Raw genomic sequence first — 22358 nt, 5'->3', positions numbered from 1 at the left:
CCTATATCAGCATCGCTCAGCTCCACTCCAAGAAATAAATTGGCTCTCCTAAGCCCTGATGCCAGGTAAATTGGCTTAAGGTGGCCTTTAAGTGTTCAGGGACTTAAGTGTCCTGAGTTTTAAATCCGATTATTTGGCCACATCAGGCCTGAGGCTATTTGAATGGAAACTGAACTCATGCCTTGGCTTGCTGCAGAGCTAGAAGCGCATGTACACCACCTCAAAACCTGGCACACTATGCTAAGGAAACGTGCTGCAGAGATGAACAGATGGAGAGGATCTGACCAGGCAAACCCCCCCATTACTAAAACCCGACAATCTCTTCCCGAGCTGAAGCACTGTTCAACAGACCACCCTCCTCTGATGGCAAAGACCACCGAAAACAGGGGCAGAAGCCTGAACTGTGACTGGTGTGAGGACAGGATGCACACAGGACACATTGGCTTCTGCTAATAGCTGTGAAATACCAGAGTGTCTTACTGGCACACTTCGCACTGAATCACAGACTGGACTTCTTTGCACAGCATGATCGGATTATATTGGTGAAAGCTGTTACCTTTAGAGTGGAATTAACATAAAAAGGATGAAGCAGGGTGGTAATTACACAATCAAATAAACAAATTAAGATGGGGTCACAAACTTGAGGTGGGAAAGGATCTGCAGTTTTTTTCCAATTATGCAGGAGAAAGATGGATTAGCTTTAATATCTTAGGCGGAGCCATGGTGAAATTACTTCTCCGCTTTTTCTCCCAGATTTATTTCTGTATTATTGTCATTTAAGCGCTCTGCTACTGTACTGTATGAGGATGGAAAAGCATTGAGAAATTCCATTCATTCACCAAGTCTTTTGAATTTTTATAACAATGGCAAATGGCTCATGTGGCATTAGCATGCTAATGGCGTTAACGTGAGTGAAGACTGACCTATTTCCACCACAATGGATAGTTAGTTAACTATGAAATGCGATGATGCACAGAACACACACTTGAACATTGAGTTTTTGATGTGGTTAAATCCAGACTCCATCAGAGTGAGCAGAGTCAAACAACAGGCAGGATTACCCGCAAGTGGGGGACGGGCAAATGAAGCGGCGCTGTGCTGGGCCGTAGCCAAGGACACCAGCATGCAAGGTGGTAGCCATGGAGACAGGTGTTTGAGGGAGCGAAGGGCTGAATGACGGCCATGGAGATGAGTGTGTGAGATGGTAGTCATGGAGACAGGTGTGATTGGTGCTGAAGGAGGTACCAGCTGTACGCAGGCAGAGAGGAGCGTTGTTTTTTCGGTTTTTTTACTCACTGTGGCCGCTGGTGTAGTGCTGCAGTTTGTCCGTGTATTCTGAATCAGCCCTGTCAAAGCCACGCCTCCTGGGGGAAAGACAAAGAACTCTAGCTCCGGTTCAAAAAGAGAGAGCAGGGAGGGGCAGAAACACGGCTCCAACACCCCCAGGTCTACCTACACTAAGGATACACATGGAGAGCTAGGGAAAGCATTTGTTGTTGTTGCTAAACTGGAAAAGTAAGCTAGGCACACTACACAAAAGTGTGGTTTTCCTTTCCAGTGCACTCCATTCATGCAGCTACATAAATTGTTTAGAATTATGGGTACATCTCACAAATATATATACTATATATACTACTGTATACTATGGGGCGGCGTATGTGATTTTATTCAATGGTAGGTAAACATGGTTATCACCATTTTTTATTTAGACAAGCTAATGACTTGACGTGGGTTGTTTGATGCTGGTGGCTGTGGAAAAGTTTGGTTACTTTACTGCCAAACAAAGTAAGTGAGGGTACAACTTAATAGTTCTGAAGTGGAGAGAAGAATAATTTAACCAATTATCTATAAGACAAAAATGTCTTCATCGTATACAGGGGGGAGTATATAGCAGGGATGTACTGATGAAGAATCAGATTTGGGACTGATGATTGACTATATTAAGCAGATCTGGTATCGAGCAGGTTCTTTTTCTGTCATTATGAAATTCATTATTACATATTTCCTGCCAACTCCACAGCAGTCCCTGGCCTTTTACACTCCATTTTTTTTTATTCAACACCAGCTTCACCACACTATGTCCTCCAACTTTGTTACAATTTAAGTTTTAACAGCTTGAAAAGGACCTATTCAAATATCTATTTAAGTTCTGTGATAGGACCATCACAGTGCATTCAAACTTTTTTATTTCTTCGACTGTTGTAAATACTCTCAAAAACACACTCATTGATGTTGTCCTGGCGATGTTCCTTAAGTATCCCACAATGCAGCACACAGCCCTATAGTTATTAGGCCGTCATTATTTAAGACACAAATATACTGGGGGAAATCTACAAACGGAATGCATAGTCAGAAATTGATCTTGTACAATTTCTTCTGTGAATCAAAACACTGTACAGGAGCTGAGCTACAGTTTTAATATGAGTGGCCACAGTGGGAACTGAAATCCTAACCTTGGCAGAGTTACAAACATTTGATACCCATTGAGCAGAAGCACCTACAGAACTTTTATGTTAGCAATGTTGACTTTTATATATTATTTCTGCTGCTGAAAGACTTGAATTTATTAAGAAGTAATATCTTTTAAACCAGATGGTTCTCTACAACTCACATTCATAGTTTTAATCAGAATCAGCTTTAAAGGCCAAGTATGTGTGTACACATAGAAGGAAATTCCATGAGTCTGGTTTTTCGTTGCTTTCAATGTACTTACACACAGTGAGCAATTTTCAGAAAAATAGATATTAGATAGAGATTATAGATAAAAAATAGATTTGCAGCTACAAACAAGAACAACAAAACTGAATGATCGAAGACAGGTAAACATAATCATTGAACTATTATATACATACAAGCAGGTAAAAACTGTGTCTGTAAATTGTAAACAAGAATGCAACAGTGCAAGCGAACAGACCCCATGCAGCCCTACTGAATAAAAGCACAACAACTACAGTAAAAATGAGAGAAATCCACTTTTTCAGCTAGTGCAGCTGTGTTTATTAGCTCACAGGCTTGCTTAAGAAGACTGGGACAGGAGTGACTCACCGGTTACAGACGATGATGATGACGACAACAGCAATGAGGAAGACCAAGCCAGCAGCTGCCGAGCCGATGATGAGAGGTAGCTTCTCCTGAATACTGGTGTTGTACTCCTCTATAGAAAGAAGAAACACATGCATACAGTAAACATACAGTAGTGCCACACATACACATACACCCACACACACACACACAAGATGTCACAAGATGAAAACATATGGGTAAGCATCTGAGCCACTGCATATGGAGCGAGCAATGGTTGACAGACAGACATATGGCTGGGTGAACCAATGAGCATCTTTGCATCTTGACCACATGGACCATTTTCCAAAGCACAGTGAATGTGTTCAGATGCCGCGGATATGGACAAATTATCTGGCAGAAAGTGTGTGAAGTGAGGAGAGAGAGCATGTTTGGGTGAGACCCAGGCTGATCAGAGAGCCAAGAGCAGGAATCCAGCTCCTGAATGGGCACACAGAGGCATAGCCAGGCCCTTCTCTTTTGCACTGTAAATGACACATCACTTCACAATTTCAGCCAGATACACGGGTAAGTGGATCCCCATAGTTTCATGTGCTTCTGGATAGCGTAAATATTGTTTTCAATATGGTAGAACACATATTGGTAACACTTTACTGTAATCTCTATTCATAAGCACTGTTTGAACATGTATGAAGTAAGGGATAATGTAGAGCAAGTGGGTCATTATTGCAAAATAAACCCAGACAGGGTGACAATGCAGAATACTATTACACAGCATCTTACTAAATAAATCAATAATTTGACAAACAAACAAATGCTGATTTATAAATTAGTTTATCGATTTAAAAGTCTGTGATCAGAACTGCATCCATTGCAAAATCTTTAATTCTCTGTGTATCCACTTATAGGGTGCTCACAGGAAGAGTTATAGTATTTGACAAATACATACATAAGCAGATATATCTTCTTATAACTACATTATATTGTGTTACTATCTATCTATTCATGAAATTATTAAATAGTGCTTATGAATGCTAAAAAGGGGGGATTAAAGTAACTCTGCTGAGGACTGCTGGTTTATTATACGCCAAACCCCAAAATACAGCAGGCATTAATTTGAGGTACCAATGGCATTCAAAAAGAATACAAGTGTTTACTTTTAATGTTGAATAACAGATTTTTATACGTCATTTGCGGAAATGACGTATAAAAATCTGTAACACAAAAATCCAGTTGATACAGTAATCATATTTTAAAAATGCAATTTATAGAAAGCAAACACTGTAGTTTAACCTTGTTTTACTTTCTGGATGGGACTCATTTTCACTTTCTGCAAATTTTTTCCTTTCTTCACTTCAGCATTTTCAGAGCTGTATTCATCACAAAAGTGCATTGTTTACTTGAAACTGGTAATCTGTGTCTTCTTGCAGCACGAAACAACTTTTTGGTTGCATGGGGGCATAACATCCAGGTGTAAATCCCTTTAAACTGTTTTTGTCTTTTAAAAAAACAAAAAACAAAAAAAAAACACTTTTCTGGTAAAAACTAAAAACACTGAGCCTTATATATTTTCTGTTTACTCAATATTTACAGTTATGAGTCAGTTTTGATATATCTACGTGCTGGGATCTGTGCGTGTGGCAGCATCAAGGATGTTCCTATGAACGTTGAGGCTAATAATGGCCCTGGGCACTGCAGGCTGAAGGAAATGAGATGTTCAGAGGGGAAGAAGCCAGGGCTTGGCTCTAACATTAACCTCCATGACTGATGTTTACTGAATGTTCCTTCTTCTCCCAGTGTCACAGTTCAATGATAAGACAACTTTAACCTCATCCTTGACTTAAAGGCTTATTGTGGAAAGAAAAAAAGCTATCTTTGGCAAAAAGATGATTTTTTTTGTACCACATAAAGGAAAGGACTTGAATGCTGGAATATGAATAATGAAAAAAATGATGAGTATAATGTGTGGGATGTTTCCCAATACTGAAAAAAGACTTTAAGTACTTGAACTGTTTACTTCACAACATTATTCCCTTTCATTCCCGCAGCTGTCTGTGTCCAGGCTGTATGTGGTGGGCCACACATGAGAGGTGATAACAGCTCTGCGTGCTTTGGGGAACATTAGTTGAATTCTCACCCTCAGTCATGGTCTGGAAGTACAGTTTGCCACTGTAACGTCCAAAGCCAGCTACGGTTCGGGCCCGGACCTGGAACACGTAGATGCTTCCTGGTTTGAGGCCACGTATGACCACTGTGTTGGTCTGGCTCCTGATGGCGGTAGCGTTATATTCTGATTGATCCTAGGAGGAAAAAAAAAAAAACATGTTAAGTTTGTGCACATTAGCAATTACAGTCCAATTGCGAAGTCTAGCAATTATGAAATGCCACGTGAATAAATGATATACTAGGTTAAGATCTAGCACTCAGGAGGAACAAATGATCATGATGAACAGTATGAGCAAGCACAGCACTGGATTTTAGTATAATCATTTTCAATATAATTGATTTACTATTACATATTATAGCCATTTGTAGGTACAATTTACAGATTAAAGGTCCCATATTGTAAAAAGTGAGATTTCCATGTCTTCTTTTATTATAAAGCAGGTCCTGGTGCTATATAAATACTGTGAGTATCAAAATGCTCAATTCACAGAGAAATGCACACAGCCGTATTCAGAATCTGTGCCTTTAAACAAGCCGTCAGGACTTCCGTACAGTTGTGATGTCATAACTATACTATATATAGGTAGAAAGTGCCGCTACAGTTAGTCCCCGGCTGCAATGACAAGTACAGAGATGCCACGAGTTTAGATGCGGAAGTCCAAGATAAGCTGACCAATCAGAGCAGACTAGGCTTTTTTGGGAGAGGAGCTTAAAGAGGTGCTAAAACGGAGCGTTTCAGACAGGTGGTTAAATACAGGAGGGTGAATACAGGTATATTCAGACGGACAGAATGAGAAACATAATGTTTGTTTTTTTATCATTAAACCATGTAAACCTGTTCTAGTAGAAATCTAAAATACAAGTATGAACCTGAAAATGAGCATAATATGGGACCTTTAAGTCTTATAATCTTGTTTTGCACTAACTGAAATATTGGGAGCAGAAACCGTACAGAAAAAAGCAGTGATACTAATCTCAACATTTATTTTACATCCACAAGAACCATAGTACTAATCTGAATCATTTGCTACCACAAAAAGCATCATGTTTGATAAAGTAGCAGGACTGACAGAGGCACACACCCAGCAGATGCATCTACAGTAAGAAGGTAGATTTGGTGGCAGTTTCAGGTCAGGCGGCATTTCTGAGCCGTGCCTTCTGATAATCAGAGCTGTATTTCACTGCCGTACTCCTCCTCTCCAGAATGCTGACAAGTCTGAAAGGCTGAGACTCTTTTAGCTGCTCCCTTCAACCCACTGCTCTGTGCACACTTCTGAGCCACAGCAGGGGCCGGGACAATTGTTTTGACAGCTCTCTCCAGCAGTGTCAGAAAAAGGGAAATATACTCAAAAGCGGAACGGCTCAGCATGTAGACGAAAGCTCGACAAACGCTGTGTGTATGTGCGTGTGCACACATGTACAATACATGTGTGTGATTGTGTTTGAAAGTCTGTGAATGGCTGTATGCATTTTAGTGATCACTGTTTTTTTACTGTGAGTGTTCTTGTGAGAAAGTATGCTGATTCGGTGGAGCTTGCCCCTTAAATACTATTTTTACATCAGTCAGCGCACCATTGTTTCAACCACAAGTCTCTGCGCATCAATCCCCAGTGGCCCTACTGCAGGGCTGAGAGCGGTTTCCTTTTCCAGTGACTGACCGTGATTGTAATTGAAAGAGAATGAGCAGAAGTTCTAAGCAATGTTCAGAAGCTCTGACTACATCATGCCTCCTCGGATGTGCTGTTATGCAAACGAGCATGGGGGGGGATAATCTGAATATAAATGTATATACACATTTAACTACATAAAAGAGTCCGTTTTTTTTTTTGTTTTTTTTTTACCATGAGCATCTTTAGTTGGATAGGGAGAAAAAGAAATTGAAACTTATGTTTATATGGATGAGTGAGGGCTTGGAGGAAGAATGTGTTGCTGCATCACTGATACCTTTTCATAATAATGTAGCTCATAGTCCAGGATGACTCCGTTAGGCTGGTCAGGCTGGGACCAGGAGAGGGTGATGCTGTCCACGGTGCGACTGACCTGGTGCATTATGGATACAGTAGATGGAGCTGTGAGGAGACAAAGACAGTGTGTTAAGGATGAGACAAATCAGTCACTACAGACTTCACAGTCACGCACAGAGAGTTTTACAGCATCTTTAATCTCACAGCCAAACACCGGGTTCTGCAAAGGTGTAATACGTAATGCTATAAAGTCTTTGTAATATACTGCCTGTCCTTTTAGAGAGTCTCGCGGCTAGACATGCACTGCAGTTTGGCAAGTTACAACACTGGCCAAACCACATAAGCAGCCTCACGGGACTTCCCAGTGTCAACTGTGATTTTCATGTGATTAATTTACACTTGTCAAACTGCAGATAACAGACCACCTTGTCCAAATAAATCATTTTAAAATCACCAGACCACCATCCAATACATGTAGGAAGAACATTTTTTCAGCCCCATAAACTAAACAAACAAATAGCGTAACTCACAAGTCACAAAAATGCTACACATCATCTTTTTCGTGCAGTGTTTTTGTACACTTTAATTGTATTTATTTAGAGTTGTTTATGCATATTTCCTTGTAGATGACAGCTTAAAAGGACCAAAGCAGAGGTTTTCCATGCTACAAATTGCATGTGTTTTAAATTACTGCTAACATTTTTTCCAATTTCAATTTTTTCATTATGTTCTTACCTTTCAGGCACATGTTGGTTTATTGTGCCTTTTAGAATGGTATGAAAACCGACATTTAGAAACATTGAAACTTGCTCTATATGGGTAGGCCATGACAAAGATTACTTCATCACTCCTATTTATTTCCCCAGGTCACATAATCATTGACGTAGGCTTTGAAAACTATGTTAACTATGCTGTGACATTTCAAGGTTTGCGAGACAACTGGTGAACAGCAACGTTTTATATAGAATTTACAGTAAACTTTTTTACAGCACAGCCACCTGCTTTTTACAGCACAGCCACCATTTGAAGTTTGCAGCATTCCAATGCAAACAAGGTGAGAGACTGTTGACCGTGATTGATTACCTAACCAATCAAGATGTAAGTCTGCAAGTTGATTTTAAAGCATACTGCGATGGACAGAAACCATTATCTCTGTCAAAAAAGGGATATCAAACGAAAGACAAATGAAAAACTGTCAGCTGCAATGTGAAGTATCCATTATTTGTAAAATATTTAAATCCATTGGTATGGTCCTTTAACAGAAGCCAACAAATTACCTAAATATATAATGGCCAGTCTTCAAAAACATTTTAGTATTGTGTTACTTTATCACAAATTTTCTTAAAAGTGACAATGTCTTGAAAAGTGTTTGTTTCACGTTTGTGTCACATTACTGATGACCTTTTTTTCTTTTTTTGCATTGGAATAAGTGCAATAATTTCACCAAATTGCTTGATTTTATTCACATATTTTCAAGTAAACACAGTGTTGTTAAGACTTACTAGTAGCCTATTAGAGAATGTGTTACATCATGGGTGGCCTCTTGCATAGCCCAGTGACTTAAAACTTTTTTTTTTAGTACAACTATAAGGTCAGGGGAGCGTGATCACCTCAGGTCCTCCAACAACCATTAAGATTCGTTCAGGGTGCCATGGGTCAGTGTAAAGCTAAGAGAAGCTGAAGATAAAGAGCTCTGTCTGGGGAGCCTGGCAAGGCCTGCAAGCCTCCATGTCTGAGCCTCTGTTTGTGTGTGAAAGGATCGGGTGGGTTGGGGAGTCAGAGAAGGAGGTGTGCTGGGCAAGATTTATGGACACCAAGCCCCACGCTCATCCCCTACAGGCCCGTGCTGCACACACACACACACACACACACACACACACACACACACACACACACACACACACACACACACACACACACACACACACACACACACAGCCCTCAGCCAGCAGCACAGTGGCTCCCCTGAGTCCCAGCAATAAAGAGAGTCTCTCCACCGGCACACGTCCTCTATGGAAAATCCACTGACTGGGAAATTACAACGGCCACGCCTCTATAATGAAAGATTCCAAGGTTGCATGTGTGTGGTTTTTAAATCTTTTGTATATAATATTTATTTTGTTGATGTTCATGTAAATAAATGCTTGCAACTGAGTATCAAGTAGCTTTTGCAACTACTGTCCTAAAGCAGGGGAGAAAATATAGAATGTAAATGACAACAGAGTCAGTAGTAATGATAAAAGGTCCCTTTTATAACCTTACTCATTCTCATCAGCTAATCAGCCCCGGCTTGCATGCCCTCTGACCCAGACAAAAGCATCCATCTAAGGCAACAAATTATGATGTCTCATATAAACTGTGATGGTCAAGGGACTGAGCACGTCCTCATGTGCTGCTGCCAGCAGATAATAAATAGATGTTCTGTATTTCATCTCCGCAAAGCACTTACACCATGATGGCCTGTGACTTTGCAGCGTACATACATCATGCCTCTTTCCTGGAGCTGGAGGTACGATAATGTATACAGTATCCAGTCAGGACACCAGTCTCAAGAATCTCTTCCATCTCACTGTACTCGCCAGTTTGTTTGCAGTCACAAGACGACAGCCTAATAAGGCAAACAGTTACTCTAAGAGGAACTCACGAGTATCCCATTACGGATGTACATATATTCAAGACTGCCACATGGCCTTTTCCTGCATAGCATTTCCATTAAACACACGGCACAGCCATGCCTAGTAACCTGATACAGAGCCAGAGAAACAAAGGCAGCTCATGTATTCATGTACAGAGGATGGATACATGCCAACATGAAAAGCTGTTGGATGAGAACACTGTGGTTTTCTTGTGCTAAAGGACAACTTCCAGACAGCGGGGTGGTAGTCGCCATGTCTGAGCTCGAGAAACTGATAAGGGTTGGTGTAACAAAAAATAAACTGGAATTAAATTAAATGAATGATTTTTTTTTAGTGCAAAGTAAATACTGAGTAAAAAAAACAAAAATAAACATGAAGTGTTGAAACATTCGGCTTGTAGAGAAAATATCAATCCAGCTGTGTTGTGCATTTCAAGTCAATTCAGTCCACGCATTTCAAGCTAAGCTGACATTCCACCAATTGACTGTGGAATGTAGTGGTACGCCAAGTCGACGTTTCACTGCAGTAAGGCCTACAGCAATGGTTCCACATATGAAAACCATTTCGTACATCTAATTTATGTACTCCAAATCTACAAGTCTCCATTGTATTCCAAGTCTTCAAGTGTACCTAGAATTCTTTCCCCCCCAACTTAATCTATAATTTACAGGGTTGAGTAAATACTTGGTTTTTACTGAGTCAACATCATATGCCGAGTTATGCCACTAAATACATGTTTTAGTTATTTCAAGCAGTTTTCTTTGTTGTTACAATGATTATTTTGAAATCATGTCGATTGCACCCCATTAAAGACAATTAGAAATTAAAAACAAAGATGTAAGAAAGTTTCCCAGTCACTTCTATACCGGAGACAAACTAATCATAAACTATGTCAAGTCAGATACATTTCTTCAAAGTGGGTAAGCTCCAGTTTTCACTGGACGCTTTATTTATAGGTTTTCTCAATGAATGCTCTGTTCATGTTCCTAAAACTAATGAAGCGGTTATAATGACAAAGACAGGGATTGTACGTTTATGTAATTAAATTAGATGGCTGAATTGGAAAGATAAATGAATATGTCTCCAACAGGAGTTTCCCATATACGACAGAGGAGTGGGAGAGTGGACAGAGGAGTCCTAACCAAAGCTTGAGATGCATTACTGATGATTATTAATGATACACACAAGGTGTTTTATTTCCCGTGTTGGTCAGACACACAGCTCAATGTTGGATTGTGTGTTTAAAATCAGTTCAATTATGAAAAGATTGTGTTTAATTCCCCGCTGCCCCCAATTTATCCAAGTCTGTAAAGAGCTCAAAGAGACAATAAAGAGTTTAATATGCTGGGGCCAGGAGGGGGCCTGGGTGTCCATTTGAAACTTTCAAGGTTGTATATCGCATTGCTTAATTGTGAGAGGATGGGAGGCCCCAGCTGTTGTCAAAGAATTAGGTTTCAGACCCCACATCATTACCCAGCCTGGGATCTGATATGAAAGACAGTGCTTTGGAGTCTATTCTAGCGTGACGCTCTGGCCTTGGCCCAACAACACAGAACACAAAGGCTCTGTTTTGCTCAACATCCCTAATAGATGTTTTAGTGTAATGTTTGAACACCTAGTGACTTCCCTAATCAATTAAAGATGGAGTTTACAGGTATATTTCCACTCATCTAAATTCAATCCGATTTATTGGGGCATGCTTCTGCTAACACGCATCCAGACGTGGCTTTCATCCATCCCATTAATTTAGGTCTTTTATCTTTTATTATACTGGACTCTTTTGGTGGGCTTTTCCATTCTCTCTCTCTGACCATTTCCTAGTTCTACTTTTAAGCCTCATTACTAAGTACTACTATGGACATGATGGGCATGTTCATTAAGCAAGGTTGGTGAAGTGAGACCATTGTGCACGGATGGCAGAGGGAGCTCAGTCATGAGCTCCCTCATGTCCAAAACACCCACCTCTTTGGACAGTCTTCCAGGAGTGGAGGGGTCTTTGGGTGCTTCAGGACCTGAAGACACCCGCAGCAACAGTAACATCGAGCCATGCTTGGAGCAGCACGGTTTGCAAAATTACAGCAATCTATATAGTGGCTTTTATTTCCTGCAGCTGACTTATTTTATTGACAGCAGGAGATACAACACCACCCCAAGCTCTGATTCCTTTTGTTTTGTTTCAGATGTAGCACAGAAAAAATAAAGGAATAAGCTCCAACATTTGCTGGCACATGAATCATATGCTTCTGAGAGACTGTATATGTTTAAGGCCTTTTATCTGCATCTTTCTAACATCCTAATGTGTCTACAACCATGTGGTTCTGATATGATTAGACGTTCTGGTGCAGAGAGCAATGCTATGATTTGGGGAAGATGGGGGAGGTAGCGAGAACAGGTCAGTGCTTGTAAATCCCTTTTCCTTTTCATTGTAAAAAATTGGTTTCCCCACAACGCAATCTCTCCCAAAGGGCCCAAACCAGCTGGTCCTCTAGCAGGCAGCCTCCCAAACAGGCTGCCACTGCTCCACTCTCTCCGACTGCCGTCCATTTATGAGCGCCGCATCGAGCCGTCTTAAAGGGAGAGGCCCATATTTGCATGTACTTTTAGCATGCTGGCAGTCTGCCCTGTTTCCCCAGCTGCAAAGGATTGTGGGTTTTACATCTATAAAGATTTTCCAGTGCAGTAACGCTGAAAGTGAGATTTCAGTTCATCAAGCTTTAAACCATCTGCACTGGAAAAGATTGGGGACTATAATACACTCATATACACACCATAAGCTAATTCTAAAATAGGCCCTTCAGGGGCTTGAAGAGTTTTCAGATGCTTGCAGAGGTTAGGGTTTAAATCTAAGCCACCCCGGCAAATCTGCCGACGGCGAAGATACAACCAAGATTAAGTATGTATGGATACAACGCTGCAGAGGAAATGAGAGACAATTATTTTGCAGCAACTGAGCCAACCATCATATAATCAACAAAAAAAAATTTGGTTCTGTCGTTGGATGGTGCTGAATACAATCATCAGTGTTGGAGCCACTTTGAGCTTTAAATGATCTTTGAATAATTGAATTGCACTTGTAGTTCTTTACTACAGTGGCCGACAGGGGCAAACGCCTTGCAACTTAGAAAACACATGCAAATAGACAAAACACAAGCAAATTAAGAAAACGTCTTCCTTAATTTGACAACACATGCGCAGCATTTAGCAAACATGCTGCAAATACACACAACACAACCAAATACATAAACGCGCTGCAAATACAGAAACGAAGCAAAATGCACACACGCACACAAACCCCAAAAACAAATGCAACAGAAAAACGCTGCATCCAGTTATAACAACTATATATATATATATATATATATATATATATATATATATATATATACATATATATATATATATATATATATATATATATATATATATAATAATGTTATTTTAATAAAAAAAAAAAAAAAAACTTCTCAAATCCTCAAAAAGCTACTATAAAGTAAATGGGCAAAAGAGCCATTTCTTGTGCTATCAACATTTTAGATTGTAATAATACAAATTCAAAAGTCTGTGTTTACAAAGACACACAGATCGGCTGTGGTCCTTTAGTCTCTCGAGGCAATTTGGGCTGAACAGACACAATGTTTGAGCTGTTTGCCACAGCGATGTGGAACAAGGATTTTGAGTCACACAGCTCTGGGGGAAACTGGACTCTGCTTAATCCGGAAGCTGTTTTTGTGCATTTAAACAATTTCCAAACTGGCATCTGCTAGGAGAAAAACTCCACAAACCACTGAATGCATGTCAATATTTTACAATGTTGGAAAAAGCGAGTGTGGGCTACAACTTTCTTTATTCTCTGATTTGGTCAGTGGCACGCAAAAATGTTTTGTTTTATCGAGTTAATAGCTTTGTTCGAGGAGCAAAATGCTAGAATGCTGACGTGAGCAGAACAGAGCTGAAAAGCGCTTTCAAAAAGGTGTTATGTGGATCGACATGATTCAGTCCATGTTGACACGACAATAGCCATTGCAACTAAATGAACAAGAATATATGCTACTACATAAAGGTGTGTGGAACACAATTCAAATACAGTATGGCGTGTCCTTCATTCAGTAAATCTATAAAGGCACATCTCAAATCTTCTAATGTGAACAGTTGCTGTGGGGTTGCTCAAAAATGGCATGCCCATCATTTGACTGTTATATTAAGCAATGTCCTGATTTATGCTCATTCACAACAAAACAACAAAGAATCATATCTAGGAGGCAGTCCGACCACATCCTACTGTTGGTGTAGAGCAGCTGCAGACATTTACCATGTAACATTTTTCCAACATAAACAAGGCATGGAAGTTACATGTAGCACATCTGCTCCAGTTCCATTTTAATGCACAGAGATGACTTCTGGCTTAACATTGAAGTCATGCATATCTACATACACTGTGAGGTTGCTGCACTGACTGGCACACAATAGCAAGGATTATAAAAAGATCATCTCCTCTTATAAAGTTCCTGACCCCAATTTACACATTAAACCTCCAAGAGGATAAGAGTGGATGCAGATCGCATGATCTATGTGAGTGAATCGAGGCCACATAAAAAAATGAGAGGCATTAGCGACATCCGAGTAGGATGTTGTCGAGTTCAAACCAGAAAACTCCAGTCAATGGCACTCCTGTTTTGCATCCGCATTAAAAGGAATACTTAATCTATATGTCACCACAGGAAGTTGAACTTCAGAGTCTGTTTGGCAAAGAGAAAGAAAAGAGATAGGAGAAAGGCTTAACGAGACAGAAAGGGGAGTGCCGTTGTGTTGATCACAGATCCATTTTCTTAATTGATGAAGTTAACTCCATAAAGTTTATATAAAAATCAATAAATTCAAAACCACGGTGCTGATTGGGTTATGACCCCTTTTTGTTTCATCACCTTTATTTTTTTTCATTTATTTTTATTATAACCATCGTCATGCTCTTGCATGTAAAGAGTAAATACATGACTGCATTAAAGCATGGTCAATTATTCAGGCATTTACATCTAATGCACTCAACAATAATAAATTATATTCACATGATGTTCCCTGTTTACAGCCCACTGGGCCAAAAGATCATGGCCTTTTAACCTAGATTTGTATGCAGGCGATGTGCATACTCTATTCCTCTCTTCCCTGCACAGGCTTAAACCTGCAGATCACATCCTGAAGGAAGAGATCCATGTAATGTACCCAGAAAAAAAAAAAAAAAAACACTTGGCTACTGAATGATTTATGAACAAGATCAATTAGTTAACTAATTTCGACTATCCATGTGCTAATTCTCTTCTGGGGAGTCATAATTAAATTCATATTGCATGCATAGGTTATTTAAAGTCATCTGATGAAACGCAGTGCCAACCCTGCAGGCTGCTTACCACACACTTTATCACTAAGCTTATCTCGCTCTCTCTGCTGTCGTGCTCGTCTCGAGTCCGTCTTTGTAAACAGGTTGCTCGGTATGAACAGCAGTATAAATGCGGTGTATGTGTGGCTGGCGAGCTGACTACCAGCGCAGCCTCCTCTCAAGGCTCTGTCAGTAGTGGGCTCCAGGTGCACGCTGAGGCCTCCTGTCTGTCTGCCTGGCTGACCTACTGGCACCCACCATATGTGCCCTTCTTAACACCTTCTGTCACTGTCACACAGCACGCCATGTATACTGGTGGTCCCTGTCTGACTCACTGTCTCTCAACCTCTTTATCGTTCAGCCCACGTCTCTGTATCGCTCTCATGCATTCATAGCTGCATTTTGCTGCCTTGTTTTATTTTCAATGTGTGTGTGTGTGTGTGTGTGTGTGTGTGTGTGTGTGTGTGTGTGTGTGTAGCCTGTCTATTAGGGGTGGGGGGGAAATCAATATATATACTTACTAAAAGTAAAATGTAAACTTTGCCATAATGATCCTTTACATGCTAATGACTTCATGCAATGAGAGAATGTACTTGTTTTAAGTGGAATTATTGGTCTTTTATATACCAGAACTGCATCTACATAATGATAAATAATAGCTGCATGTAAGAAACTGTGAAAAAAAAAATCTCTAGCAGTTTCTAATAGAGCACACAATGAACTAGCTCTATTCTAGTTCCGTAATATAAAGTCACATATATCAAAATGACCCTGCATGAGATAAAGGCAGATCATCTACCAATCATTGCCATGAATGTGCCATTGCACCACATATAATCTGTAGTTTTTCACTGGTGACACCGTCCTAAAGTCAACAGTGTAGTAGCCACATTTGGCTGGCTGCTGCATTAACACATTCTGGCAGTCCCACCTGGCTCTGCACCATGGCTTTTCACACCACGGCCCAGTGGAGCGGCAAAGACCCTGGTAGCCTGGTTACAGTGGACCTGGGCAATTTGGACAATAATTAAGTCATAAATCTTCCCTGGACCATAATGAAAAGGCTGCACCTGATTACACCATACACACTCAGAGTAATGTGGTTCACTTCCACAATCAGCCAGTTCACCTGATAAGGAACCCATTCAGTCCCTCTGCTTCTCGATAACATTAGCAGGCTCACCTTGAGTTAATGAAATGCCTAAACAAATATGTCCTCTGGAATCTAATATACCCAACCACTATACAAACCAATACGGCATACACACAGAGTATATGGAGATCGAATTCATCTGTTGTGCAAAGCTGAATTCTCTCATAGAATACTGATAGTTTGCAATCAGGTCGGAGATAATCTGCCTTCTATGTACTGAAACTGATGATACAGCAGCTCTACAGTAAGATAGCAAATAACTGGCAGTCACATTATTAGTTAGCTATTATGTGTTTGGGAACTACACCATCTATATACACAGGCATGGACGTGGAGACTGTTCGTAAGTTCATGCTTAGCTTGTTAGTGTTTACTAATTGTTTTACGAATGGCCAAATTAAAACAGGTTGCACCACCCAAACTGGTTCTTATGTAGAGATTAGTTTTTAGTATATATTTACACTGCGTAACTGCCAGGTGTAACTGTAACATATCTAACTGAACCAACTGATGATGAATACTACTTGAACACACATTTATCCATGTACTTAACTGTGTGCAGACATTAATAAAAAAAAGAACCCTCGGAAGGATTCTACATTTAAACTCAGTGATGGATTTATGAATAGCTGGTGCAACCCCATGTGGAAATCAAACACCTGCTGAAGTGTGTGTGTGCAATATGTGGATACTTAAGAATATATACTGTGTGTGTTGTTGTGTGTGTTTGTAGCCTGCCTATTAGGGGTGGGGGAAAAAATCTATAAATCATAGTATCGCGATATTTCCGCGGCATATATATATATATATATATATATTTTTTTTTTTTTTTTTTTTTTTTTTGTGGTCCTCACCTTCAGCTTATTGGCATGGTTTGGTTCCCTGACTGAGTTGAACAAATGTCTCCTCATCAGAATCATAAAGATGAGCGGGAAGAACATTGGACAACCCCAGACCACTCTCACAACCATATTTGATAAACAGGCCATCAGGAAAAGTAAACTCATCATATTGGACCCCACCCATAATCTCAATAACCAGTACCATCTGTTACCTTCAGGGAGGAGATTGTGTTCCCTTCATCCAAACGAGCCATTTCCACCTTTGTGCCAGCATCCATCAGACTGTTGAACAAACAATAACTACCCCCCATTGATCGATCCAGACTTCGACCTATTCTCCCTACCCACCCTTCTACTCCTACCCTCAGGGTTTTTAAGTTTCTTTTAGTATTTTAGTATTTAGCATTTATTTATTCTCTGGTATGATTAATACGGACTATGTATTGTTGTATGTTGTGTTTGAATGTGCCTGACCACAAACGAAGTTCCCTCATGGGAAAAATGATTTGATTTGATGATTTGAATACTGTATCGATACACACACGCGGAGTATTGATCTAGTATTATGTGTTGGTCAGTTTGTCGGCTTGACAATCCCATTTTGCAGCAATAAAACTGAAGTGAGATAAACAAACAGAGACATTTTTCTTTTTAGATAAAACAGATGTTGACAAAGTTTCCTTTTGGGGACATAATTTGAAATTGGGAAAAATTTGAAGTTGGAAAAAAGGTAATACATTGCAATATATCGCAGAATGTTAAATCGCAATTATATTGTATTGTGACATAAGTATCGTGATGATATCGTATCGTGAGGCCTCTGATGATTCCCACCCCTAGTGTCTATGTGTCTCGGACTGTGTGAAGACAAAATGGCAGGATGTAGTACTGTCAAGTCTATTATGACAAAATGACATACTGCCACTCAGCTGTCAGAAACGTTTGATTAAACTTCAGGGTGGGAATGTGGTTTCAGAAACAATTTTCACTTCATACAATAATAATGAATATAGGCCAACTAGAGAAGGTGGGAAAGGAGGGGGACAAAGTGGGAATTGGTCTAAAATGGTAGAGTGGTTTCAAAGGGTAAATGTGTGCTCTCAGATGATGTAGGCACTTCAGTGTTTTCTTCAAGCCCAGAGGGTTATTTCAGTGAACACACTGAAACCTGTGAACTAACTGTTACTATACAATAGTCTCACTAACCAGCAGTGTTGGGAGTAACGGCGTTTAAGTATAACGGCGTTACTAACGGCGTCATTTTTTCAGTGGAAAACAGAGACATTTCCCTTCATTTGTGCCCTTCGTTTACACGCAAACGGAGAATTCACCTCTGAAAACGATTCTTTCTAAAAACTCCGGCCAGATTGGAGATTTTGGCATGTAAACTGAGACAAACAGAGGTTTAGGCAGCCGAGGAAGTGAGGAAGAGAAGAGAGAGGAAGTAATTCGTTGCTGTTGTTGCTATTTTCGGGATTCTGATTGGCTAATATGGGCTTGAGCTTCTCGTTACACTGCCACCTACAGGTTTGGCATGCTCTTGACGGCATTGACGGCATATATACACAGGTACGTGTAAACAAACACTTTTCTGAAAACTGACAGCTGTGCACGATGTTATTTTTGAAAACGGAAAGGTTGAAATGTCCGTTTGTGAAAACAGCCGGCCACGTGTAAACGTTGCATAACAGTGAAAAGAATGCTATTTTATATAGTTTTTATTACTGCCTCTTCCCAGGTCCGCAAAGCCACAAAATGATTTACAGCAGGTAGACGGCGCTACAGAGCACACATTCTGACAGGTCACAGATTTCGGCTGAACACCGGAAAAGCCTGTGTTAGTGTATCCAGCAAGTAAAAGCAGGGGATTTCTTTATATTGGTGTAATTGTATTTTAATTTTATTTTAGAAGTTATCTGCTGTAGTTAGGGCTGATACTGGGGCGGGACCATCACAGAAAAGAAGGAAATTAAATAAAGAACAATGACGACAGTCAGGCTTTCAACAGATGGAGACAATTACGGGATTGTAAATTATTCAAAATCGTCCCCGCATTGGCCCTCAGGTATGTAATATGTCTATTTCATTCATAAAATAACTTTACAATGCGCGATGTGGTTGTACGGCAGTAGCCCCTTCCATTTAGCGCAGACGTTTTATTCCCTAGTCCGTATTCGTGTTGGCCTACTATTTTCTTTTTCCTTGGGTTTCATGAAATGCGCAATATTAATCTAAGTTATTATTATGTTCATTACTACAACAAACTCCTAATGCTTGGCTTGTGACACAGCGACAGTGATACTCAGTTTAGCTCACGATACGGATACTAAGTTACCGTATGCAACACTTTAAATGCAACGATGCCTCTGTAATGTATTCTCTTATTGTAAATGAATGATTCTCTGTCAGAGCAAAACATTCATCGCGACTATATGACCTCCCGGTAACGCTGACTCAGTAATATACAGTGGGTAATACAGCACCGTAAAGAAAAGACCTTTAAGACAGCAGGTGTGGTAAAAACACTACCTCTTCTGTCCAAAGCGGCCACTAGAATCAACACAAACTGAAAGTTACATATAGTCACTTTGAAGAAACAGATTAACTGACACACTGGACTAAAATCATTTTTAAGACACAAAAAACTGCTAATGTTGGGAATCAGGGCCTCGGTAAAAGATTTAAAAGCAAAAGTACAAAACGTTGTTCGAGGTGTAAACTCTTGACCTTAAAACAAGTTAAGCCTGCAGGGTAAGATCATTTCATTCATTTCCAATGAAAGGCAAACGTTTTAATTCAAATTCAGTTGCAGTGTTGTTAAATATAGGATCTAATAATAGGTTGATTTAATATGAATTATTTCATAAAATTTGTAATGCGTCAGTGCAATAATACATTTAAACTCACCCCCTCCCCCCATAGTGTTACCATACAGTACAGCTACTGTTTGTGACAGTGGTTTTGTGTCACCACCTCTCACCTGTCAGACAGGTTTTGCCCTTATTCTGAAAAAGACTACTACTAAGCGGTTTACATGGCTAATGAAAATGAATACCAGTTTACATGCTGCCAGGGATACTCCGATTCACGTACCATGTTGTGTATCACATAAAAATATGGACAAGTAGAAGTGGTGGTGGCCTTGTTGGACCGTGCGAACACAGCCTTCCTCTTTCATTAATTGAAACAACTTTTTGAAAAGGTCGGCATTTTGATATTTGCACAAATCCAAAATCCTGTTGATATCCAAGGATTTCATAATGTTTAAAAATAGGTGTGTTTCACCTTCTGACCAGAAATGTGGACTTTTCTTTTGGGCATGCAACTCTAACCCAAACTTGCTAGTTGGTTTGTGTACAACAACCATAGCAACGCACAGAGCTGACCCTGAACAGACAAGAGGCCGTAAACTGTTGCAAACTGCAGTAAAAACTCCAATTGAGACGCATATTCGAAATTTCCTGTATACATGTCCAAAGAATGCTTATAATAACCCGAATAATACCGGCATGTCCCACATGTCTTGTGTCATAATTGGAATAATAGTGTAATATTAATGTGCATGAAAGCATAGTCGTCACTACACACCCTATGGTTTTCACCTTCAGTCCCTAACAGAAAGCACCAGATTTGCAGCTCTCTGTCTCACTCCCTCCGCTCATTTAATGCCATGCAAAGAGTAACATTTTATAGACAGCTCGAAGCCAAAGTAGATGACTTACTTGTGACTCATTATTATAAAAAGGCTTAGAGGGCATTTCAAGGCTTCTGCGTATTCAATACAATAAGTTTTGGGGAATTAGTCATATGCTTATAAAATGGGCTCATGCTCCATTCAGCACAGCATCTCCTTTTTGTGTGGCATTACAGTGTGTAATCAAGCGCTACACTTTCCAGGGCAATCACGTCCTTTATCGCAGAGGAACTGTCACCAACCACCTACGAAGTGGGAGGATATGCCCTGTGGGTAATAGAGTGTGGTGGGTGCTTGATTGGGTATGGTGAGTGAAACGTTTTCCTCACATCTCACACTCCTCTCCTCCCCTGCACTACACCAACAAGTCATAGCTGAGGACAGCCATCCACACAAGAAATGGGACACACGTTCACGCCACTTTCAATTTAATTATTTATTCTTTCTTTCATGGAAAGCTTCAGCCTCTGGCCCACTGCAAGCTTACAGAGGGACTGATTAACACACAAAATATCATACACTCTGTTTTTTTTGTTTTTCCTCACCTAACTCATTTTGAGTGTAAAAGAGAGGCACAGAACTGCCTGAGGTAATTAGGGGTGACACGATGTTTATGTAACCTCCAAGCCTCACAAAGCAGATGCAATTATGGGCTCCTGGTCCTCGTGACCCCAGCCCCGTAGCGTAGCACCGCAAAACTGCAATCCCGTGTCCCAAGGGTGAGTCTGGTTTGAAGGGTGACGGGGGAAGGTGGGAGGGTAGAGTGGGGGGCAAGCAAGAGTTGAGTTCTTTTCACAGCTCCCTCTGACGGGAGCTCTTGCTGCCTAATCCAAAGTGACGGGCACTTTAGCGGAGAGGGCGCAGAGCCCCCCAATTTCCGCCAGGACCCCACGACAGGGGAAGCAGAGAAGCCAAGAGTTGGGGTGGCAGACCTATTGTGGCCCGGTGAGAAAGAGTGGGGCAGGGGCCTCATTACAACACTTAACTGCACTCACAGGCCCTCATTAACCCCCCACACCAGTGACTCAAATCAAAACAGACAATAGAAAGAGGTTCGCCGTTTGAATAAAGGCCTCCATTTTAGTGTGACTTGGAGTTTCAGAATTGTAACTGAGTACTTTTTGGAGATTTTAACACAAACAGATTTCCACAAACATTGAAGTTTTCTTCAATGGGTCAATTGTGTAGAAATCTCTTCTTAAATGTGGTCATTCAACTTGCTATTTGACTGTTTCCATGCAGGCATCTGGACATCTGGGAATTCCAGAGGAAAGTAATGAGAGAGTGAGAGTGCAGTTAAACAAAACCCAATATGTCGGCTGTAATAAAAGCACAGTAACACAGTGCTTTAGGTAGCTCAGTCATAGAAGACGGCCCCCTCAGTGCAGAGGAATGGATGATGAGAGATGACAGGCACTTATGTATGTTGCTAATGGGATGCAAAGCCAGTGCAATGATAAGGCCCGGCCTGTATTCTCCCCACCCCCACCCCACCCCCCCACCCCCACCCC

General features: G+C 40.5%; 1 protein-coding gene across 5 annotated transcripts in view; it reads right to left on the bottom strand.

The window, feature by feature from the left end:
* Positions 1–22358, bottom strand: part of ephb2b (eph receptor B2b) — a 138819-nt gene that overhangs the window by 14658 nt on the left and 101803 nt on the right. For 3 of the 5 annotated variants that reach the window (XM_031302013.2, XM_031302015.2, XM_036002118.1), the window contains exons 6-9: positions 7132–7256; positions 5159–5321; positions 3046–3154; positions 1297–1361 (exon numbers count right to left, since the gene is read on the bottom strand). In XM_031302013.2, the coding sequence (XP_031157873.1) occupies positions 1297–1361; positions 3046–3154; positions 5159–5321; positions 7132–7256 (462 nt within the window). Of the gene's footprint in view, positions 1–1296; positions 1365–3045; positions 3155–5158; positions 5322–7131; positions 7257–22358 lie in introns of all 5 variants that reach the window. The other 2 variants (XM_031302012.2, XM_031302014.2) reach the window with 1 other exon arrangement.

Source organism: Sander lucioperca, chromosome 6 (assembly GCF_008315115.2).
Source record: "Sander lucioperca isolate FBNREF2018 chromosome 6, SLUC_FBN_1.2, whole genome shotgun sequence".
NCBI lineage: Eukaryota > Metazoa > Chordata > Actinopteri > Perciformes > Percidae > Sander > Sander lucioperca.
This window is presented reverse-complemented; position numbering and strand designations above follow the sequence as displayed.